The sequence below is a fragment of the Saccostrea echinata genome, unplaced genomic scaffold, assembly GCF_033153115.1.
Source record: "Saccostrea echinata isolate AGI-Se365-2 ecotype Australia unplaced genomic scaffold, CSIRO_AGI_Sech_v1 ptg000033l, whole genome shotgun sequence".
NCBI lineage: Eukaryota > Metazoa > Mollusca > Bivalvia > Ostreida > Ostreidae > Saccostrea > Saccostrea echinata.
Window position 1 is genome coordinate 14,336,263 of NW_026889782.1, and position 25,750 is coordinate 14,362,012.

At 31.6% G+C, this 25,750-nt stretch overlaps 1 protein-coding gene across 3 annotated transcripts; it reads right to left on the reverse strand.

Moving 5' to 3' along the window:
• Positions 1-225: 225 nt before the first annotated feature.
• Positions 226-24,805, reverse strand: LOC133199007 (uncharacterized). Of its 3 annotated transcripts, XM_061334905.1 has the most exons (5): positions 24,703-24,805; positions 15,200-15,348; positions 2,217-2,498; positions 1,615-1,828; positions 227-1,048 (listed from the first exon to the last, which is right to left on the reverse strand). In XM_061334905.1, the coding sequence occupies exons 2-5, from the start codon at positions 15,210-15,212 to the stop codon at positions 679-681; spliced, it is 879 nt and encodes a 292-aa protein (XP_061190889.1). In that variant the 5' UTR covers positions 15,213-15,348; positions 24,703-24,805; the 3' UTR covers positions 227-678. The 3 variants fall into 3 exon arrangements, with proteins under 3 accessions (XP_061190890.1, XP_061190889.1, XP_061190888.1); XM_061334906.1 differs by lacking the exons at positions 15,200-15,348; positions 24,703-24,805 and adding an exon at positions 11,661-11,930 and having other exon boundaries at positions 226-1,048; XM_061334904.1 differs by lacking the exon at positions 24,703-24,805 and having other exon boundaries at positions 15,200-15,584.
• Positions 24,806-25,750: the final 945 nt, after the last annotated feature.

Genomic DNA, 25,750 nt, shown 5'->3' on the forward strand with positions numbered 1-25,750 from the left:
TTAATTCAATACTATCATAGGTGGGGAATTTTAGGATAAAAACTTGAGATAAACTAATACATTTGACATATCTACTTGTTCGAAGTTAGAAATCTATTTAAAAATTCTCATACAGAGATGAGAAAAAACAAATATTATTATATTTTGCATATAAACTCAAGACAAATTATAAAAATATTAAACTGTTTTATTTTTTCTTTTGTTTTAAATACACTTATGCAAACAGGTAGCTTATTTCTGAAACTTGAGACAAAATAGATTTATAAATATGCATATAATGCCCAACAGACAATAACATTAAACACTTATAACAACTTACATATAAACATTACACACAATAGAAGTTTCCTTGCATATAAATTCTAAACATAAGAGAAAATTGAATTTACAACAAACATAAAGCAATTATATAACTTATAAAATTTATAAATATTACAAAAACTGGATTTGCTTTCATGTATGAACAGTGGAATATTAAATTAAAATACCCGGAGTATAAAGAGTTTTCTCTTTTTTCTTCAAATGAACAATTCCTTTCTTAAAAATGGAACATCTTCATGGTGATATATATCTGAAAATTGTCTCGCCACCCATACCGATGAGCAAAAGAAATTGTCAGAAATTACATTTAAAATACCTGTCCTTATTACCCTTCAAACCGATAAATAAGGGGATTCTTTAGTAATTAGAATTGAACCACCTGTCCTCTGCAACGGTGTATTGTAACGATCTACTGTCTCTGTCTCTTTCACGCTTTAACCGTTGATCGTAGTTATTGACATAGGCGGTTTGGAGAAATTCATGACTTCTTGTGCGTTTTACACGCGGATCAAAAAGTGAATGAGCCCCTTCTAGTCTGTCCTGGTATCTTTCGTGCTTCAAACGTTGGTCTAGACTGTTGAAATATGGGGCGTCATTTCTGTCCTGCTCATTTGTGCGTTTAAAGCGTTCAGAGCTGTGAGATGACGCTGATGCACTAGGCGTTGGGGAATTTGTTTGCCGGAAGTAGTCATAAACTGTTGTGGATCCTGACTGCCGAGAGGGAAGGCTGTAAGATTATAATAACATGTATCATTTTTTCAATCAATAACATTTTGTATGTAAGGCAAAAATGATTTTTATATAATATGCAAAATATAATAGAGTAGAAGTGTCATTATTTCCAAATATTAATTTTTACATTTCCAATTATTTTCCTTTAACATCCTTTACAAATAGGAATATGTTTACATTTTCAAGTACTCACATGGATGAGTGTGAAGTTTTTTGTAAAGTCGTAACACAATACATGAGGTCAAATTATAGTGCAATCTGTTTCTTTTTAAAATGACATTCGAATGAAATATTTTGTATCAAATTCAGATAAATAATGTAAAAATAAGATATGAATTAATTTATTTATCTATTGATAATTTATGCGGCACGAGAGCTACAATGCTACTCGCCTGCATATTTATCTGAAGCACTTCATAAAATATGCCGGCGTGAAGCATCATAGTTCATGTCCTCATTAAACAATCAAAAATCAAATTGATTTTATTCTAAAAACTCCTGTTTTGCTAATATGTTTTCAACAAAATAAGGAATAATCAATAATTATTACTGAACAAATACCTGTCAAAAATTCGCACATGTGCAGGTCGGCGGTCTTTTTCTTCGATTTCCTCAATTTTTCTTTTAATAAGCTTTCGCATGCGCACTAAGTAAGTCAGTATGAACACTAAGCTTAGAAACATAATGGCTAAAACACACACTGTTATGATGTATGGAGTAATGCTTCCAGCGAATATTCCAAATGATGAATCTGATTCTGATATCGGGGATGCCCCTACAACAGGAAATGGAAAATGATTCAAAATTAAGTTTTTTAAATGTTTCCTATCCTATTTGCAGTGATTGAAAACAATGAACTTTGAAACTTTCATCATTTAACTAGAAATAATTTTCGCTTAAGATTAATAAATGCACACATCAGTAGAAGTATATTGTTCATCGTAGTACATTGTAAAATAAATATTTTTAAAAAGTGTACTATGTACATTTTTTGTAAATAACGAAACACTCTTGTCAGCCCTGTTTTGCTGCATCTACATACAAAAAATGATTGAATTCCATGTTTGCTTGCTGAAAGTTTTGGCGTTATTTTAAAGTAAAAAAAAAGTAGAAATTAAACCATAGTTTTTTTTCACTTATTAAATAAATTTGATTGTATATACCTTTGATAGGTTTTTCTGTGGGGTTACTGGCAGTGGATATCTTAGATTGTTCTGCCTCGTATTCTTCTTTGCTTACACATCTTGGAATAGGTTTATCCCACGTCCCATTATTTTGACAGGTTAGCCATGTAGGTCCAAGGACCTTGAGTGTGTTTGAGAGACATGTGACCTTAACCTTGGTCCCTGGTCGTCTGCTGTAAGTGCTCAGCTGTAAAGAGTCCATGTTGGCTATTGTAATTATATTGTATTCCTTCGCAAGGACTGGACACAACTTCATTTTTTCTGAAAAAGAAAATATATCAATGACAAATGAAATTTGTATGATGTAAAAGTTTAAATTAATTTATTTCTCCCTATGAATTTCTGTTTCCTGAAAGGAAATGAATGAATGATATTTTAAAAACCGAAGAAGTTGTATTTTTCTAAATTTATAATCAGTTGTGGGCATACATTATTGACATTCCATCAATTCAAGCTACGTTTCATTCTTTTTTTTTTTTTTAGATATCGCTTATACACTCTTTTCTGTTTATACCACAAACAGTTTCAAATAAATTCATACCTATTTTTTGAATTTTGAAAATAAAACTTATTAAATAAAGAAAGAAAAAAGAAAGGTAAGAAATAGACATGTCTGATGAGAACTTCACTAACACTTTATGACTGATTGATTATTTGTGTAAAGTGAAATATAACTTTAAGAACGTACCGTATATACGCGCCTATAAGTCGTTTTTTGGGGAGTTAAACTTTTGTCCAAAAATCTTTGTCCGACTTATAGGCGAGTTATAAAGAGATTGAGGTATAATTTTTTATGAAACAGTATGATCTCTCAAAGGAGATAAACAGGAAAGACCAGATTTCCAACAGGTGTAGTAATTGTTGATATGTTTTTAGTATCTATCATTATGCATCTACAAATTGTATACCTTCGAACCCTGAGGTAATTAATTTGTTTTCATCTATATGACAGAATTTACCACTACATTTTTATTCCATATATTTGCTTGAAAGTAGCTTTAAAAAATGTGGAATGTAAAAGCCAAAGACCTGTAACCTCTCATAAATCAGTTTTTGTAATATTGTATACATGGGCGGTTTGTGAGTCCATCATTAATCTTGTTTTATAATGGAGTATCCAGAGGAAAGGTTAATCGATCAATTTGAATATACCTTTGAACTTTATGTTATAAATCAAATAAAATCTAAACAAAGTAGAGTGGACTTCAGATGGAACTGTTTCAGGTTTTGAAGTCTTTCATCATATATTTTAAAAATCAAGAAAAAGACAGAGAAAATAAATGTAGATTAAAAGATATCATTGAAATGTTTCAACATGTAAAAAAAAAACTGTAATTTACCTCATTCAAGCATAGTACTAGAGCTACGCATTGCTCTAACAAAGTTGACTGACGCCATTTATACAAATTGTTGTATGTAGTATTTAGGCACATACTGTGAATAGGGTGATATTTTACTCTGGGAGAAATTAAATTCAAAGACTGAAAACCAAAATATGTGTTAGAATTTATTTGAATTAAAATTTAGTATTAGAGGAATATTTCAAACAATATATCCATGTCCGATTATTTTTGAGTCATCTGTTGTTTTCTACAGATTTTTCGATAACCCGATCATGACAAGGACTACATGACGGGTGTGATCGGTTGAGAGGGGATATTCACTCCTCCATGGCTCCTGATCCCATCCCGTTTGGGCATGAGATTGGATCAGGTGCCATGGAGGAGTGAGCATCCCCTGCCGACTGGTCACACCGGCCGTATGGTCCTTGTCATGATCGGAAAAAAAAACATCCGTAGACAGTTCAGTATATAAGTAATGGTCTAACAATTACATGTAGTATGAAAAACATCAGTCAGCATTTGACTTAATTACAGGTTGTAAGTGCTGACAAGGTCAATGTCTCGACCGTAAAACTTGCGATATGATTACTTCAAACGAGACTGTTGACATCCTTGTTTCATCAACTTGTTTGTAAATAGTTTGCCTCGTTTTAGAAATTGTTCATAGGTTGAGCATGCTTTTGCATATCGAATCAACTGAGAGACATAATTCCTATATGCAGGTGATAAGGGTATATTGCGACATAAGTAAGGGAAGTAAACCATTGAAAAGTTGAAGTCATGACGTTTATCATAAAGCTTTGTTGTTAGGTTACCATTAACGTCTTTTTCTAATAAAACATCCAAATATGAAACAGGTGTGTCAAAATCTGTGGTATCTTTTATTTCAAGCTCACTGGGATATATCGAATCGACATATGAATGAAAGTAACTATTGTTAATTGAAAATACGTCGTCGGTATAACGAAATGTCGAGTTGAAGGCCACAGCAAGTGTTTTCTGCTTCTCATGTAGAATTTTTTAAATAAATTCTGCTTCATATAAATACAAAAATAGTTCTGCTAATAAGGGGCACAATTCGGTACCCATGGGAATTCCAACAAATTGTTGGAAGACCTGATCTCCAAAAACTACATAGATATTGTCAATCAAAAACTCAAGCATCTTTTTAATATCAACTTCAGAGTACTTGTGTGTACAACCAGAATGCTTTTTAACAAAATAATTTTGCATATGACCAATGACAAGGTACGTATATTTACGAGTTCCATTTGTATTGAAAAAGTAGTTCTCTATGATGTCAAAAAGCCTAGACTTCAATTTATCGTGGGGAATGGTTGTATAAAGTGTTGAAAAGTCGTACGTTTTGATGTTATTGATTTTAGTAAAATTTTGTGATTTCAAATTTTCTAAAAAGTCTTTGGAGTTTTTCAGTATCCGCATCTGATTTACACCACTTCTCAAATATACTTTTGTACAGTATTCCTAAAGTTTCTCCTTCATTACAGTAAATATTTTAGTGAGGAGTAAAGAAAGAGGCATGGTGGAACATTTACTGGAACCCGCTATGTGTCTTTATTTGTAAGGATTTTTTATGAAGTTTAGGAATCCAGTAAAGGTACTGTAATTCAAATTCATTATGATTGTTGGGAATATTAAAAATATCTAAAACGGACATATGATTTTGAAGAATTTCCTCCTTAGATAGAGAGCTGTGGGTGTAAGTTGGATTTCCACCTGCAGAATTAAATCCTAGTTCCTCTAAATTACAATTCAAATAATGAGCCTTACAAACAAAGACTATGTTGTTATCAGCTTTGTCAGCTGGGACCAGTACATACTGATCGTGTATTTATCTGATTCCCTTTTCAATTCTGAATTATTAAAAGACAGAAGGATAAATAGTTTTCATACAGCCCCTCAATCGCTTAATGCGAGATTTCAACATCCATCTGATGCTCTTAATCTATTCTGACAAAGCGTCAAGGTCTTCTTTTTCGTAATCTTCCACAGAATTCACAAAATTTATAAAATTATGACGCCAGTTGAAAGAAAGGGGTTCCCTAAATTTTGGCCCTTTTAGAATAAGGGATTTAAGATTCTCATTATTAGCTATGTTTACATCACCAGTAATGACGTGTCCAGCAGGACTATAGTTGTAGGGTGAAGAAGAAAATGAACACAAAGGAGGATTATATATCAGATGTTTGATATCTAGGCACTGTAGAGTTTTTTGTAACTAAAAAGTTTGGAAACAATAGTCAATGTAAATTTATAAGATATACAAGGCGTAGACTTCAACTTGAAATATGGTGGAATACAAGACTCGACCCTTGTTTGATTAAGAATATTACTAATATTAACTGCGTCGATTCCTTTGTTTTCAAAGTGAAGTTTAAGGAACAAACGGGTTGTTTGGGCAGTATTATCTCCCGTAAAACGTGGCGGTTTAAAAAGCCTATGATTTGCAATATCCATAATTACAGATCCAAGCTTGTATTCTGGTGTCGAAGATTCCAAATATGGACTTTCCTTGACCTTTTTCAAATAGACAAGCGCAAGTCTCTGTACATCACGCGAGAACTGTCATGGCTGCTGAAGAGAACGACTGGTAAACACGCAGATTTATTTTACTTTGTTTTCGCTTATAAAGGGCTATGATGTTGATAGTGAATAAAAATTCCGTCTTATTGGAAGTAAGTTGAATGCAAAAACAATTTATTTTGCCTGCAGTCGCCCGTATCTAAAAAATACATTTGCACCATTACGGAGATGCAGTGGAATTGTAGCCCTCTCCTGAAAATATCAGATTAAAAAAAATCGAAGAGGGCTACATTATTGCAGCTAGGTGCGAATGTGATGGAGACCTTACTGTTTATTTACATAAGGTAGTAGTGAATCAAAAGAAACATTGAGTATAATAGGTTTATTGTACATATATTTTTGAGCTTATATATGATTAAAATTATCTAAAAAAAAAAAAAGGACTCCAAAAGAAAAACAATGTATATTTATTACCAAAGAAGATGGGCGAACAAGGCGATCGGAGTGCCTATAGTGCGACAAACATGAAGGTGAAAAAATTAAATCTCAATTATAGCAAAATTTTCTTTGATATTTCATCTAACATTAAAGTATACTTCATGTAAAATCTCCATAACTTGCAAAAATCTCACAAAGATTAAAATTATTTGCCTATGAAATAGCATACACACACTAAAGAAAGCAAAAAGGGCCATTTCCTCATACTACAACCCAATTTTTCGATATGAGTGGGTCTTCGCTCCCCTATTTTTGAAAGTTTATCCTTAGACTTTGAGTGAAAATATACATATTTTGGTCAACAAAAAGATGGAGCAAAGACCCACTATACCTTAAAATACACTTCTGTGACACAACATTCGCATCTTTCTGAGAAATACCTGAAGTCCATTTAGTACAGGGTCATATCACAAACATGATTTAAATGCCACCATTCATCAGGAGCCGTGTAGCGTAGTGGTTAGCGTGTTAGTCTCAAAGGAAAATGATACTCAGGATTTTTATTGCTAGGGTTCGAACCCCACGAATACCACATTATTTTTTTAATACCAGAATAATTTTTGCCGAGAAAGTTTTCCTCAGAAAATATTTGTTTATCATAATTTCATAAATTTCAAATAATGAGAACTAAATAAATACTAAATTCAAAAATTGAATGTGATTTTTATATATGTGAAGCTATAGGCATTCTGCGCGCCTTGTTCACCCATCTTCTTACCCCACTTGACGAAAAAACATGCCTCTGATTATATCATTGACATAAGAAACCCTCCTATAGTAATTTCCAAAGCGGCACAGAAAACAGTGTGGAAAGTGTGTCGTTTTGAATTTTTTTAGCTGGTGATCCTTTTTTCAATAAATTTTGACTGAGATAATATTAAGAGTGCATACCGGATGTGACCGATCGACAGGAAATGCTTAGTCCTCTTTGGCGCCTGATCTCCCCTCTGATGTTTGTAAAGGTATGTATTTCCTCTAATCTCCATATGATTTGTTTCATTGAACTTTTGAGCATGCTTACTGTTCATGATTTTTATATTTCATTCCCTGGCACAAAACATAATACTTTATGAATTTGATGCATGTTAATTCCTTTTTTTCTCCCTCATCTATAGCTATGATCTGTCACTTGGAAAATATTCATCGTTATGTCTTTATTATTGCATTCAAACACTTGTCTGCTCTAGAGTTGCGGAGTAAAGAGTTGATCCTTATGTCGCGGGTTCGAATCCCACTGCGAGACTTGTCCTAAGGATGAGATCGTATAAACCGAGATCCCGTGTCGCAGTAGGTGCTGGCACAAAAAAGATCCCTCACTGCTCAATGGCCCTAAGTGCCGAGTATAGGTCAAAATTTGCAGCTCTCCACTGGCAAGTGGTGGCGTACCCATATGAGTGAAATATTCTCGAGAGGGACGTTAAACAACAATCAATCAATCAAACATTCGTTATTTGGTAAGAATTACACTTTCATCAGGAAAGCTACAAATCTCTTATTTATAAATAGAAAAATTACCTGTCTCATTCTACAGTTCTACTTTGAAACAAATTACTTACTTTAAAACCTTTCATTATTCTATAGATCTGTCAAAGACAGATTTATAACTTAATTTGCCCGTACAATTTGACCTTTTAAAAAAATATGCATTTCACAGGTACACTTTTTCTGCATTTAAATGTGACAGTATTTCCGTGGACAAAAATACAGTATATACAAAGTATGTGACAGTCTGCTTTAAATGTTTTAAATGTCATGAAAATGCCAAACTTAATTTCTGCTCTTGACATTGATTTTTCGTATTGTCTGCATCGAGAAACTAGTTGTAAATTCAGAACGTTTCAAACATACATTTATTCCCAATTCTTCTTTCTCAGAATGGAAGAAAAAGGACATAAAGCTTTCAAAAATAAGTTGTATTATGTTATTTACATAGGCCTCTGTTGTACAACAGTATTATTACTAACAGTTGTTACTGAGAACTGTTCATTTTTGCATATAATATGGTCGTTAGATTGACCTTGTTTGCAATCTATTATGGGGTCGTTTTATGGCTGACATTTTCCAACAAATGTTATAAGCGCTAGTTTTCAAACCAATCTCAAAACGTATTATTGAGTTTACCTGATCAATATCTAGGGCTTAAAGTGGGTGTGACCCTTAGACAGGGGATGTCTACTCCTCTTAGGCACCTGATCCCAAATGGTAAGTATTTCCAGAGCTCTTTAATTTTTGCCCTGGTAATGATTGTATTCTCTACAGCGTTTAAGGGATTGGTCACTTTATCTTATTTTCAACTTTAACACTGTGAAAGCACTAATACTAATTACTTAAAAATATTTGGATTGCTGATTAAGGCAAATAAAAATATTTTGCATTTAGAGGCTTTTTGATTCTTTGCTTTATCAGAATCCCTCAGTGAATAATCTGGTGTTTTAAGGTCAAAGAATCAAGTAAGCAAAACATATTTTTCATCTTACTGTAAAGAACATTTTTCATAGTGACAGGAAAGAAAATTGCGCATTTGTAAGGAAAGGGGAACATTTTTTACTCGGGATAATTAAAAAAAGGCTTTAATCAGCAGTTAAGCAGTGTTACGTATTCTATATATACTCAAAACGTACATTCTCCACGGGGTCATAATACTGCGGAATCACATTTTCTGTTCAATCCGCTGGTACAAAATTAAGACGACGTACATAGCCAGAATTAATCCCAAACGCAAAAAAGTACGTCTACAGTAATTCTAGTATAATACAGCAAAGTTGCATTATTCAATAAACTGAAAGCTTGTGGTTCCAGTGATAGATAGAAAAAAGTTTCCGTAATTTAGTCAAATATTGCTATAATATTGCGATAAATACTATATATTTAGTCGAAGTAAGAGTACATGTACTTAGAAACAGTTAATTTCTCATACACATCTTTGCCTGGCTATCTTTAGTATTTATACTCCACCAGCTATTGAACAAAGACACATAATAGATCATACTCCTCATACCACTTTCTTTAGCATTATCATTTGTGGGATATTTTTAAAAGATCAAAGGAGAAATGACAACAAGAAAATGATTGACAAAAATATATGTTTTGTTTTGTTAGCCTTACCATGACCTAGGTTCAATGTCTCTTTGGACAGTGTCTTATAAATAGCTATGGTAATAAATAGTGAATGGAATATTGTCTGTAATGTATTTCATAGACGAGTCAATTGTTTACCCCAACTTTCTGCAATTAACGATTGGAAATAGTAACGTGTTTTGCTGGAAGGCAATATACAATCAATGTTTTTGGCATTTATCACAGGACCATGTGTTACATAGAGTGTAAAAACTCACAATACAGATGTGATTAACAAAGTTTCATGAATTTATCTTAAATAACTTCATAATAAATACACTAATTAAGATTCTAACGCATATGGCAACTATAGATAGTTACTTATATTTTATACAATGTCTACTGAGTACTATGTTCAGTTACATGCCCATTTATGCTGTCAAGTAGAAAAAAGTTGCTGGGTTGTCTTTTTAAATAAAAAATTAGTAATTCCTCCTTCTTTTAGCATAGTTCACAAGTTACCAGATAAGTAAATGTATATATGTTTTCCTTTAAGACGATATTTGCATATTTGCTGGGGATGCTCACTCCTCCATGGCACCTGATCCCACCTCTGATGTCTTAGAGGTCCGTGTTTGCTCTGCTCCTATTTTGTAATGTTTAATGGACTTTTGAGCTCGAATACTGTTCGTTATCTCAACATATTTCATAAGCTAATAAAATGTATACTGAAATTCTTTTGAAATAGGATTTATAGTGCTATAAATGACACGGGATGATTGTGTTTCACATAATTATAATGTTAATATAGATACATACATGTATATATTTATGCTAATGTTGAGAACATAACACATATTTCCAGATTAAGATGAAAATAGCACTCTTAAGTCGGCGAACCTTTTAAACCTGGAGAAGATTTCTATATACATATAAAGTGCACTTACAGCAAAATTAAGTGATATCGGCAAATTAGATTTTTAATTAGTATTCTTTGAATAACCCACTTAAAGAAAAATGTTTTACATTAACTCTAAATGGTAGAGTTTTTCGAGTTTGACTAATCAATTCCTTACATATTTTATGGTGTTGCCCGCAGTGATTCAAATACACGGATTAGATGCATATTACGTAAAACAATATTTGACTTGAGAATACTATTGATCATACACCATCCTTTTGTATAAATGCTGATATCTAAACGTAGTAAAAATGAATGAGTTTGCAGTGAACTACATGCATGTACTTCTTGTTTGATTCGCATTGCAAGAACGAAACTGCAATAAACCTCTGAATAAATCCTCTCTTTTTTAAATGTCAAGTTTCAAGGTTTGATATATACTCAAGGAAAAGAAACCTTAACGGAAAAGAACAGGGTACAGTTTCAATACAAATTTGGCCCTGTATTTTTCCAAAATATGAAAGTGATAAAATAAATTAAAACTCGTGCTTTCTGAATCGTTGAAATTTCATGCAATAAGATTTTTTTTTTTTTTTTTCATACGACTTCCTTAAAGCTAATTGTGACGTGAAAAACTTGAGCATTTTCCCATATTTTTTTTAAAAAGTTCCAGAATTAAAGACATCAATTTTCAGTGAAATTTTCTTTCAGATAATAAAGACCACATGCATCCCCGACAAAGATTTTGAGAAGTGTGATTATTCAAAGAATTTTATACAACATCCAAATATTGAAGTGGACGACGGCTGTGGGCACTATTTTCTGACAAGAAAGTTACCCCTAAAATGAGTCATTTTGATGCTTTTTTTCTGCTTAAAACTTAGAAATATGCCAAATTAATGACATCATATTTTCAGAATGGTGTTACTTCATGCCATATTGTATTTATTTTTTTTTTTTAAATCATAAAATTTTTAGGGCACAATAAAGCCAAAACAGTACCTACTTCTTTCTTTGGTATCAAAAATAATATGTATTCTTTTATTCAACTATACAAGGATTAAATTATTTTTCACTTACTCAACGACGTCATTTTACTCCAAAAATATCACTCACTAAGATACTGTAATGATAAAGTCCGGGAGGAATTCATATCAATCAGTACACTTCATTTTTTCAAATACAGATATTAAAAAGTATTATTTTTGCACAGAAATTCAAGTCGATCAGTCAAAACAAGAATGAAGCTGTAAAATTCACTCTCCTTCAATGTTGACTAATATCGATCTCCTTCTTTCTTCTGTTAAGCAACAGTGATGATAAAGTCAAGGTTTATGTAGGAGACAACAGTTTTTAGTGGACACTTTGTGTAGTTTGACCAGTGGTGTCCAGATGGCAAATCTGCATTGAAGTCTCGTGGGTTTTTTTTTTTCAATTGTTCATACTTTGATTAATCAAGCCGTCACGCTTTACTGATATTATGAATACATTATCTCTCTTGAATATATTATCAAAAACAGTTAAAATTCTCCAGTCTGTTCTTAAATCAAAAAATTCACATTTTTCCTTCCAAAAGAAATTGTTGCTTAACGATCGGAATTTATTCATCATAACAGATTATATTTAACTTTAAATTTTCACTGAAAATTTTGATTTTAGCTGAGTGAATTTTTGAACATCTAAAAACATACCTTGAATGCAAAGTATCAGATACATGTAGATAAGGTGTTTGTAAAAGATTTATAAAATCATTTTCAAGTTGATGTAATGTGTCAGGAAAAATTCCTCATGAAAAAATAAATCTGCGTGAAAATTGAATCCTTTTAGTGAAAATGCACGTTTCATTTTCGTAACACGAGTTTGATAAACAAGGCGTGCACAAAATGGTAAAATTAAAGTTTTATGACTCCTTGGAAAATAATAATCATGAATCAAGGCTAAGATATATGTCTTTATATTCTGCTTGAAATATACTTCTCATTGCCATTAAAATATTTTTAGCCTAGGTATTTTAGTTACAGCCCTATGTGACTTGTACATAGAAAAATTTAAAGGTTTGTTTTGGGAGAAAACCTCCCACGCAATTGATTGATCGATACAAAAAATAGATCACATCTATTGTTATTGTCATTACAAGAACATATTTGATTGTTTATCCTTTCAAATTAAAAAAAATTATCTAATTTGCATTCATTCATGTTTAAAACCATTTTTCATGTCTAAGGACTGTTCAGAGATGACGATTTGTTAAGCTGAAGAAAGGTATCATTTTACTTTTTCGTGTTTCTTTCTGATTCTGCTTTTTAGTAATATTTTGTAGTTAAATACGCAACAGAAAAAAATATGCTAGATAGATATCGGTTCAAAAGGACGTTATTTGAAGAATTTATTTGAAAGATGCTTACAATTAGCAAAAAAAATCATAAGATTCATATCCGTTCCTCAAAGAATACTTTGTTAGGCTGGGTGGGTAGGTTTCATAAAATATTAATTGTGTATATTATTAAACTTATCACATAAATTATAAACATACAACCTTTAAAACTCAATATTATATACCTGTACACTGTATCTATTGATACCGCAAGGGAAGTTAACGTCAAATTAACGTCAATAACTACAGAAGTACATGTATATACATATATCAATGGCTTAAGCTTCTGAATGATGTCAAGAAGAAAAAAAAAGACTAATTGGAAAAAGGAAAAAAATTATTTCATAAAACATCTTGCAAAGGCAGTAGGCACATCTCAACATTTATGTTGAGAATTTTTATGTTAACTTTAAAAAATTTAAACTTTTTAACTTAATATGCCTGTATATAAAGTGTTGTATACATGATTTTAGAGATGGAGGACAGAGATACTTCAGTGTATTGACTGACTATTGTAGAACCTGTTTTATCTGGGACATTGTAATTGGTTAACACTAATATATCCTGCATACATCTTGTAAAGATAATATATTAGATAAAGGGCGACAGGTCTCCCGCAATCGGTCATTTTGAATGTGTTTTTGAACTTGGCATTATCAATCAAATGAATTATCACATGAATTAAGAGGGAAATATAAAAAAAAAGGTTTAGGGATTTAAAAGTTTTTATTTTTTTCGAATAACTTTTACTTCGTCAATTCAGGTTGATAATATTATTATTTCTATAATCATTTGAATCTATTAAAGAATTGCTTCATTCTGGTAGAAATGGCATTCAAATTGACTTAAACCAATAAACATGTTATAAAGAGTAGAAAAACATGTAAACAAGTGTTAAGAACCAACATGTTTGGTTGTCTTGTAGAAATTAATTCAAATAAAACGGTACATTGTATACATTAAAATTGTTTTATTTGGATGTATACCTCAACAGAGCCCAAGAAGATGAAAGAAAGTAAATTAAAATTTGAATGTCTTAATACATGTAAAAAGCAAAGAACTATTTTCTATTTGAAATATTTAATTCTCATAAATATTTTCACAAAACTGTTTTTAAATATATATCTAAATTTGAGTTAACTCAAGGACGCATTAAAAATTATTATAAAAAAAAAAAAAAAAAAAAAAAAAAAAAAAGAAGAAGATTATTTATGCTGTTACTTGTACAAGCATACCTATAAAAAAAAAACGAATCTACAGTAAATGTCAGAACCCAAGCTTAAAAAAATGGTTTCTCAGCCAGATGCAAAGCTAAAATGACTGGATGAGTTTTAGAGCAGGCTAAAATTACTGTATAAAAATACATGTACTAATTTTATCTTATTTATTGATTACTGGATTATCTAAATTCACTGGGTTGGTATAGTTAAAAGCTAAACTAAGCTATAACTTGCTGGAATGTCTATAAGGAAGCTAAAATAACTAGGAAAGTCTGATACCAAGCTAATATTTCAAGCTAACTTTATTAGGTTCACCTAAAATTAAGCTGAATCGATTGGAAATAGACTTATACTACACAAACATAAAGAGAAGTTAGAATTACTGGATCAGTTTGACGCCAAGCTTAAAAAATTACTGGGTAGAGATAAAGATGACATCTAATACTAAGACAAACTTACTGGGTACATCGGAATAATCAAGTAAGAATACTTGTACTTCCAAAACTTTAAACCAAGCTAAATAACTGATAAAGTCTGATACAGTAAAAATACTCTAATGAATTCACGATTGCTTCCGAAGACATTTGCGAGATTAATCAAAATTCCACATTGGACAACAACAAAAATAAAACAATTTACATTAAGGGAGGAGGGTTAAAAGTTTTCGTCATAATAGGCAAGATTTCAGAATACACAACATCTCTATTAGACATTTTTAAATGTATCACGCTTAAATCATTGGGTAAATACTTAAAAAAGCAAACATTACTAGATAAGTTTGAAAGCATGGTAAAATTACTGTATAAATCTTTTATTAAGCTTTAATGACTGCGTTAGTCTGGTACTAAGCATAACCTTGAACATGTAAAAACCAGGCTGAAATTCTTTGTAAACTGATATCAAGCTAAAGCTACAGAGTAAGTTAAATAACAGATATCAAGCCTCAAAATTGGCCAGGTAAGTCTGGGACCCTATTTTCTTTAAATATGAACAAAGCTTGTAAATGAAGAACAAGAGGTACTTACCACGTGAAGACATTCTATTCGCAACTAGTCGAAATTGTGAATTATTGTGATGGCCTCATCCTTTTAGTGAACCGTATTCATTAGAAGTTCTTTTCCAACTCCACAGTTGCTTCTTGGTCATATAGGGAAATGATGTATGGCTAATATTACTGTATGATGAAACGAAATCACAAATTAGCAATCCCTGTTTGTTATTATGGCTTTTGATATCACTCCTCCCTCAATCTTTAAGATATTAACTCTTCCTCAAATCTATCATTGGACAGTCATAAAATAAAATTGTTTGTGATACACACTGAACAGTATTGGCAATCTGGTAAGGCTTATGGTTCCCAGAATGTGGTCAAACGCTAAAACCACACTTTTAGTTGAAAACATGAAAACTGAACGTCTGTCAGTTGTATATTAAGTTATCGCAATGATCCACAAGGTCCATGAATACATTATCTTTTCTGCATAATTTATAGGTAGTTAAAACCGCCCTGTCTAAATTAGTCTATATTTGTAATAATAAATTTGTACCTTTTTTCCTTTTTGGAATGCGTGGTCAAAACAACAAAGAATGTATTTATCATAATATAAATTTTATGATTCATCCATTAAAAACCTCCCATGCACATATGTTTTGCTTTATTTTGTTTCTCTGTCATATATTATCCAAAGCTTTGTAAGTTACTTAATATTTCAGGCTATTTCAATGTAAAATATATAGCTTTCCAGAAGATTAAATTGCCAAGACTTAGTTCGCATGCTTACAGTAGAAATATGAAAGACTTTCAAATGTTTCATAATATCTTTTTCCCCCTTAGGCATGTTGTGTCTGAGCAAATTGCCAATGATTAATCGTTGTGCATATTAACCACAAAGGTTTTACAAATATGAGTAGTAAAAAATCAATATGGTACAAGCAAAGCAATATAAATACGCAATAAGAAAGTTTAGATATTGAAGCAATAAATCTTCCAATGTACTTGTCCCAAAAGAAGTTCTTTGAAAAAAAAAAAAAAAAAAAAAAAAGAACAGTCTGTGCAAGTAACCTTAAAAATTTTTTCATCATTCATATCAGTTTCACTTTTTTTGCATTCCTCTCCCGATCAAAACATTGTTTTTAAACATTTGTTGTGTTTCTCCCCCGCGCATTATTAATTGATACAGGTGATCGATCAAATATTATCAATAATAGTGATTTAATTATTTGGGATAAAGGCTTAATAAGACGGTCCCAATATCTTCGAATTGCAATTTCAACTTTAACTTTTTAGGAAATTTAACATTGATGTTTTAAGAAGGATATTTCATAAACCAACCGAGAATACTGAATATTTTGTATTTATGATCTTAATAACAAGCTTCAATTAAAATAATTATGATTAAGTATATATATACATATTGCCAAGAGCTCATTAAATTACCATTCAATACAATCAACTATTCTCCCCTAATTTCAGTAACCTTTGCAAATCCTTATTTACCTTTTGCCTTAGAGTTGTTTATAACAAAGAACAAATGACATTTATTGCAATTTTTACCTGTTGTCATGGAATTGTTTACAAAACAGAAAGGGGGGGGGCAATTATTGCAAATCCTTGTTTAGCTATTTACCGTATAAAGGGGATTTTCTGCGGTTGGAATTTTTTGCGATTTAACCCCTAAAAGGTTGCGAATTAATTTCTGCGTTTTCAATTTCTGCGGTTGCACTATACCGCAAGAATTTATTTCGGGGTATGATCATGCACTAAACTTTATGAATTATCAGAATGCTGTCATGTTTACGTTTTATAAATAAATTAAGACATATTGATCAAAGGTGCATGAAAACTGGTATTAAGCTATTATGCTTAATTAAAGTACACTGTACTATCTTTTAGTTAGTTTTTGTAAAAATATTTCGAGTACCAATTGAAATGAATTAATGCAGTGTCAGTCCACCCGAACAATACAAATCTTTATTCTAACAGACGTTTTATGCGATCTATTAAAATAATAGTACATGTATTTAAATATATGTAGATAATGATAATAAATGCATCCAAGCCATATTCTAAAATACATTTTCTAGTTAACTGCCATCAAAATTAATTGTGTGTTTATATTTTAAGCTAAATCAAACAGTTGCATAATGAAGTACCCCAAAGTTGACTGTTAACAATCACAGGTGTCATGTGCATTGAGGCGTAACTAATCCTGTCAGTCATGCATTAGGTGAAATTCACGAGACAATCTAGCCACATTGTGTATACAAGCAGCAATTACAAGTATTGTCTCAATATAAAACACGTTTAAAAAAGAAAAGCTACCATGTGTTGTTTGCAGCTATCGGAGTTTGGACTAATAATTGCAAAATAGGTACAAGTAAAGATGTTTTTGTATCAACTTATTTAATTGATATTATTTACATCTAGGAAGGTTTTGATTCAATATGTTTTGGACAAATCCTGACATCTAAAATCTTCGAATTTCGATGACACTCGAATTTTCTCGCTAACGAGGATGTGGCCACTCATGAGTCTGCGGACGCATCGATTTTAAAAACCTTGCATTCCAAATAATTTTTCTGTGTCCAGTACGCAGGTTCTTACGTTATTGAGAACCCTATCAGACATACACACCACTTATCATAATTTCATGTACAAAATATCTGAATGAATATTGAAAAAAATATTTTGCGATTGTAATTTTTGCGGATTTGTCCTATCCGCAAAATTCCGCAAAAATTGGACAACGGCAGAAAATACCCGTTATACGGTATATGGATTTATTACCTTCTTTACAACACAAAAAAGCTGGCATAAATTCGTGATTATCAACGTATTGGCTTGCCAAATACACAACATCAAATTCACCAGCATTTTTTTTTTTAAATTTTGACTTCAAGTACGTGTTGGCATTTTTTTTTCATTATTTTGCTTCCCTATCAGAGGTATGAAAATGTACGATTCTGGAAGAAAGGTAAGAGGTACAAGGAATTGCCAGTCCAAGTACAGATATCGATGTAAAATAAAATGTGGGATGTAATTTTCAGAAAACTGTCTGTTACATCACGCACCGGTCATCTTCTGGTAAGCCATGTCTTACTTCTTAAAACGTACAATATTTTTGTTTGTTTTGCTTTTTGTCGTTGACACACCACTTATCGCTGGTGGAATGCTTCAAAATTAGACCTGTTCTAGGCAAAAGGCAAAGGATATTTTTCCCTGTCAATGTTTCGGTTATAGGTCTCCACATCCTACAACAGGATTCAAACCTGCGACGTAAGGATCATATTTATGATCTGCGACTTTAAAGAGTAAGGTTCTAACCACTGCATCACGCCGCCGACTAAATAATGAGGAGATGAAGGATTATGAAGGATAATTGACGGAGAATAATATCTTTTATTCAAAAGCCCGAAAGGATTAAAGGGTTTCGAAAAGGAAACGTATTTTTTGGAATTTAGAACCACACATTGTCAACTAAAATTATACTACGGTCCAAATTGTATCATCCAGATACCTATGAAAGTAAATGAACATGAGCGTCTTAAATTATTAAAAAATAACACTCTTCAGTCAATTGAAGAACTTGAAAGGAATCTTTATAATACGTTTTATTTATTAATATCCAAGCATCGCTTTTTAATATTTTAGCTTGCACAACATTTTGAGTGAAAGCACCTCAGGATAGTTTCTATTGATATCCTTTGAAGGCTATCAATTTTACGGCCTAGACTGTTGTCTTTTTGCTACAATAAATCCAGTATCGGTGTTTGTACCTTAATTATTAAATTGATCTTATTTTGGAGCTACTAGTGATTGAGAGCATTTTCAAAAGAAACGGATGTGCACTCTTCTCTGTTGTGGATGCATAGACTGAGTCCTTTGGTCGCATAATTTTTAAACTTCCGGCTGGACGATCCCTAGAAGGCTTTCGAGCTTCATTCTACGCCATAAAAACGGGGGGCTGAAGGAAACTTTTAAAAGGAGTACTTTACATTATTACCACGCAAAAACATTGTTCTCATGTTTTTCTTAACTACAATATTTTACACAGTAGTAATTTAATTTAATTAGGTCAGGCATTTCTGCTAGTGATTTATTGTCTTGTATATTATAATAACCATATTCCTATCTCTTGTCCACGTAGACTAAGAATGAATAACATCGAAAACTTACAGATAATGACCTTACTGGACATTTTGCGTTATATTTTGATAAAGCGAGTGTCCTTGAAGCTGACTATAGTAAATAAAGGTGTTAAAAGAAAACATGTTTTGTTCCATTTCATTTTATCAAGTATGACAGCAAAACAAACGTGCTAATTTTTCTAAATTCATTATAAATTCCAAACTAATATACATGTATAACCTTGGTCTTTATGATTAATACTGTAAAGAATGTTTATCGGCAACAACTTTATTATTGTACAATTATGCGGAAATTTCATTCATATGTTTATTTGTATAATAAAAGTTGATATACAACACAAACCTACGTCCTTTTGCTAGTATGTACATACCTATTGCATGTATATCTTGCCAAAATGAGGTGATTCACAGTTGTAATATTTATTGTTAAACTCTTTTTCTTCTAAAATTACTTTTCAAAAAGAAATAATTTAAAAACATATATCGGAATATACATAGAGGTCGCTAGCATGTTAGATTCCCGTGAAACCCGTAAGAAAACAGTTTATAAAGTCCTGATTGTACTTAATATAGAGATCTTAAAATGATATAATATGTTAAAATGATACACGTGGAGAACATCAAGCATACATCATTTTTTAGGAAGATGTTATATTTAGGATTTCAGATCTTCTCACCTGTGTGGTCAGAAATAATAAAGAATGTATTTATCATAAATGACATTTTATGACTCATATATATATCAAAAGTCCGGATCGTAAAGTCAGAGAGTACTTAAGGTAGGTCCAATCTACAGGTCTTACCGCGAATTTCTCAAAACATGTGTTAAAATAATTTGATTGTTCATTTGACAGTGCAACAGAATAGATATATAAATGGTTGTTAGTATTATTACTGAGAGGAACTCATTAGTTGTTAGAACTTGTTTACGATCCAATTGATTATTTCAGTAAAATAGGTTCAAAATCGATTTCTGAGATGGAGTCTCCTAAACACATATAGCATTGTTTGTCAATCGGCAGTACCAGAGTCCAATACAGGATGTACATGTAGACTTCTATTTAATCACAAGTGTTGAATCCTTATAGTTTAAAACTTCTGAATTTAAGTGCATTTAAAGTACGTGTTCACAGAATATCTACAAAAAAGGAAACAATTATTTTCAATTATCAAACAATCTGATTCATCAACTCTGGTAGATCACATCTTATTGTGCCCAACCAAAGTAGGTTTATAATCAACAGCCTTCACAATTCTATAAACTGCAAAAGTTTTCAGAGAGAGAGATCAACCACCCTGCAATAATGCTTCATCACTCCAAAAACAAAATCAGTCAAATGGCAGCAAATGCTTAGATATTAAACTCGCCAGCATTAACTTTTATCTGTATTGCTGAACAGTGTTCATTAATCATTGTTATATTACTTTAAAAAATCCCACTAGGTACGATAATGACATTTGAAGTGTACTGTGCGATTTTTATGTCGAGTTTATAATCCTTGCTTTCTTATAATATTTTAATTAATGTTCCTTGAGATAAAGACCAAATATATCCCTTAATTAAAATTCGAACATACACAGTGCGCCTTCACTAATTATGTCATATTAACTTTTGCAGTTGACCTCTCGTGCAATAATCATTATGACCCCGGTGCAATATCATTATGACTCAGAAATGACATAACGTGGACTTTTACATAGTACATGGACATAATTTTCAGTTATTTTGGTACGCCCTTCTAATAGCTAGAACATATTCCATGTGGTTGATCAACCTCCCCGCATTTGATAGATCAAAGCATAAAATCAATCTTACCAAAACGTGCCTGTAAAAGTACACGGAATTTTGTTTATATTTGATTCTTAATACTTACAATTAAGTGAGATCTACTAGCTCAAACGCAATATATGTAAGTAAGGAATTAATTAATATTCCTTACATTTTTCTTTGAATCTGATAATAATAGAATGATGTATAATCAAGGTTTTTTGTTTGTTAGTTTGTTTGTTTGGTTTTGTTTGTTTGTTTGTTTGTTTTTTGGGGTTCTTTTTTTTTTTTTTTTTGCAGACTTTGTGCACTGTGAAATCTAAAAATAATTTATTTAAATTTTCACATATCAACCTTGTGTCATGCTGAAATGTTCTTTAAGAAAGAATAACTAATTCTGTTAATGGTTTATTTTCTCTCTTGTCATCATGACATCATGTACATGTATTACATAGTGCAAACTGGGGTCAAGAACATAGCGATCTTCACATTTTTTTTTTCTAAATTTCTTGATTCGAATTTCAAGAACATAATCATTTAACCAATTTTGTTTAATTTACAGCATTTCAGAAACATTCCATATTAGAAATAGAGAGAACTTTTAAGTGTACATTACATATATCATTATTAATAAATAGCAGTACTAGTATTTCCACTTCTATCAAATATTTGTTCCTACGTCCGTTCAAGAAGTATAACCAGCATAACTAACATTGTCTGCATTAACCTGATTTTCAGTCGGTCTACTTTTGCAATTTCAGCTAAATCAGAATAGAAGTGGGAATATTTTATATGACTCAGAAAGAAATCTATAATCAATGCAATATATGTGTAAGTGTATACATACTATCCTAAATAATTACAGTTTTATATGAGTTTTCCTGAAATTTGATGAATTTTCTTCATGAAGCATTACTAGGAGTATCAAGATTGTTTTTCCCAGAAGTATTAGTCTACTTTATCTGGCATGTGAACAATATTCATGTACGCTAATTTTTATAGAAAGAATTTTGCAAATTCTTGTTATAAAGACCTTGTTTACAAAAACAACATCTTTTAGTTCTATTTTGACTGACACGTTTTCTTGTCTATCTTTATTTCATTGCTTTTATATCAATTTTGACTACTGATCACTCCGTTTACCTTATCAATACAGAGGCCTTATCTTAAGTGTGACCGGTAAACAGAGGATGTTTACTCCTCCAGGACACCTGATCCTAACTCTGTTCCTTCTGGAAGTCCGTATTTTTTGTCCTGTTGATGACTCATATTTTTACAGGATGTATGACATTAAGCACGGCTCATTAGCTTCACCTTATTCATTTCAGATGTATTAAGTAAGCATTACATTCAGCAAGGTTAGAATTCAAGAAAAAAAAAACACAATAATTTTATATAAGAACAGGCCCATACACTGCTAGTAATACGAAATTGAGACTGCGTTGTCTGAGGACTGAACAAAGCTTAGTGTGTGTCCTCGAGGGTTGTTTTGAAAGTATTTCTCAGAAAATTAATATGGGATTTATACAAGGAATAAAATCAGAATATGAAATTAAATTATCCTTAAAAACAGAAAAAATAAAATATTTTCATTAAAAAGAAGGTAATTTTTCAACACAAGCGAGAAAGATCACCTTTCTTTATACTGGAATTTATAAATGTGGTGTATGACGTCTACATAGATGCTTTTATGTATTTACATTTTACCTAATATCTGATCTATGTGTTAAGATGTAATTTTCAAATTTCAAAAACATAGTTATAAGAATGCCGAATTAGGCCTTTGTAAAATAACTCTTACATTCCGAACATTCCAAGGAAACTTTCTGTGCGTGACAGGTGCGCCTTTGAGTAGGCCTATACAATTACGCTTATAATTATCCAAATTTTATGTAAGGACATGTAGCAATTGTGTGCATTGCCAACACATCAATAAAGAGGAGGAAAGGGGCAGCATATCATAGATGGGGAATTTTTACACATTTTTTTATTTATTTATTTAAGCAATGGAATCAATCGAAAGATATCAAGTATGGCATTATAAACAATGAAAAAAAGTTAATGTTTCCTTGTTAATTACAGTAAATTAAAATCAATAAATAATGAAAGACCATTGGATATGCTTTCTCCAACAATATCTTTTAGGTGAATTGCGTATTTGGGGGAAAAGTTTAAACACTTGACATAAAATGTATTACAAAAAACTGACAATTAATATATAGAACATGTATGGATCCTATTCTTATTTTGCCAATATATACTACACTATAAAATAAAAGTTGAGTCCCATCAAAAATGGTCTTTTTTCTCTTTTCAAGAATTTGTTTGGTTGCCCCTCCCAATACCCATCCCAACCCCCAACAACTAAAATGGGTTGTATGGGCCTGGCAATAAATGTAGAATGCATCACATCACACCCAGGAACTGATACAATAAATATAAATACAGGTGTATATGGATTTCCTATTTTTAATTTCAAATTTACTGGGCCAATGTAAAATCAAATTGACAACCTTAAGAATATGGTAAATTGTGTATTTATGAAAAAGGTGATGACTTTTTACAGTCGTCTACTTTCTTTACTAAGTAGCAATATACCCTTATCACCTGCATATGGGTATGTCTCCGATTGATTCGATATGCAAGTGCAAGCTCTAGGTACAAAACAATTTCCAGAACGACGTAGGCTATTGCCAAACAAGATGATGAAACAAGAATGTCTACATCTCGTTTAAAGTCATCATTTCGGAAGGTCTATGGTCGATACAATGATACAATGAACGATACAATCAGTAAATACAATATATCATTAAGTCGAATGCTGACTGACTGTTAAGGCATTATTTACACATTGAATTGTCTAAGAATTTTTTTCCCGTTTTCCCGATCATAAAAACGGATGATGAGTGACTGTTCGACAGGGGATGCTTACTACTCCATGGCACGTGATCCCACCTCTGATGTTTTTAGAGGTTCGTGTTTCCTCTGCTATATTTGTATTTTCCTATGGACTTTTGAGCTTGATTACTGTTCGTTATCTCCATATTTGATTTATAGGTCCGACCAGTGTCTTCATGATTTAAAAAATCATTGAGATTTTCAGGCTAGATTCGAGTATTTAACCTCAATAATATGGCTGTCTTATGGCCAAAGGACAATCAATGTTTCACAATAATTTCCTGCAATCACAGAGACAATGATTGCATATTAAACATACAATCTCTTACTAACTTTATCATCTGTAGTCTAGTCCACATAATTATGATAATGAATAATGAGAAAATAATTTCCGTTATTCATGGCAAAGAAAGGAATTTCAGTTATTTATATGCATATATAATCAGAAAACTTGTGTATTAAATCATTAATTATTTCTTTCATATTGAATTCGATTGAAACATAAATAATTTGGAATACACACTGGAAATGAACATATTAATAAATCAATTCGTCATAAAACATTTTTATTGAGAGTGTTGTATTTAACAATGACAACCATTTTCAAAGCAACTACATAGATTACAAGCTCAACTTCCCATAACTAACAGTCTGAGATTCTTTATAACGAATTTAATATATACCTTAACTGAGTGTATTTTACAAAATACTTACAGATATATATCAGAATTTCCTTCTAGCTTATTTTAAATCTCCTTTTGAAGTTATAAATTCATTGAAAAACACTCACACTCGAAAACGCCACAGACGGTTTTCCTTAAAATTTACCACATCCTGTCTTTTTAACATTGGATTGTCTACGCAATGATGTTCCTTTTTTGCAAAAAAAAATGTGCATGCGCATCAGACCGTGAGATTTTTCTTACCTCTAATTATTAATATGTTGTGAAATTACAAATTAATGACTCTCGCGTGGAAGTCATATTCTACTTTATATTTGTTATCATTGTAAATGTCAAATCTCTACAGGTGATCTTCAATAATGATTTCAAGCCTATTTGAAAAAGTGTTCTCCAGACATGTAAAATTTGACAAAGACTGAGATATACAATCAATGATATGTATGTACTTATAAAGGTAAATATTGACAGAATCTTACTTAATTAATTAAAAATTCAAGTAATTTTTATAGATGTCTGCATATTGTCAATATAATATAATAAGTCTTACCAACTAGTACGTTAAAAAATCTATAGTTCTAAAAAAAAATCTATGTCACCTTAAATAACAAAAGGAAACAAGATGTGTTTGTGAGATACTGATCCCCCCCCCCCCCCCTTATGAGAGCTGATAGTCATGGTTTCAAGTTTTTCATACATAGGTCAAACTCAGAGGTCAAGGTCAAAAAGTTGGTTCCAGAAGAAATTTCTCGTCACAAGAAATACACATTTGAAATAGGAAAGCCCTGGCACTAACCATTTAAAAGTTTTGTCCATGGTTAAAGTTTGGTAAGTTATTGTAAAAGTGGGTCATACTCCAAGGTCAAAAGTCAACTATGTTGGTAACCAAAGTAAGGTCTTGTCACAAGTAATACACATGTGAAATATGAAAGCCCTAGCTCAAGGCGTTCACACATTGGGCAAGGATGAAATTTTTGCAGACATGTGGACCGAAGGACAGACTAAGAACTATATGCCCCAAATCTTTGATTATGGGGCATAAATGTAGGGGAGAGACATTGAAATATAACCTAAACAGCAAA

Excerpts from the sequence above, each read along its gene's own strand:
- LOC133199007 (XM_061334906.1), bottom strand. Across the intron at positions 1,829-2,216 it reads CACAGAAAAACCTATCAAAG|GGGCATCCCCGATATCAGAA; the intron begins GTATATACAATC and ends TTCCTGTTGTAG. Across the intron at positions 1,049-1,614 it reads CATGTGCGAATTTTTGACAG|CCTTCCCTCTCGGCAGTCAG; the intron begins GTATTTGTTCAG and ends ATAATCTTACAG.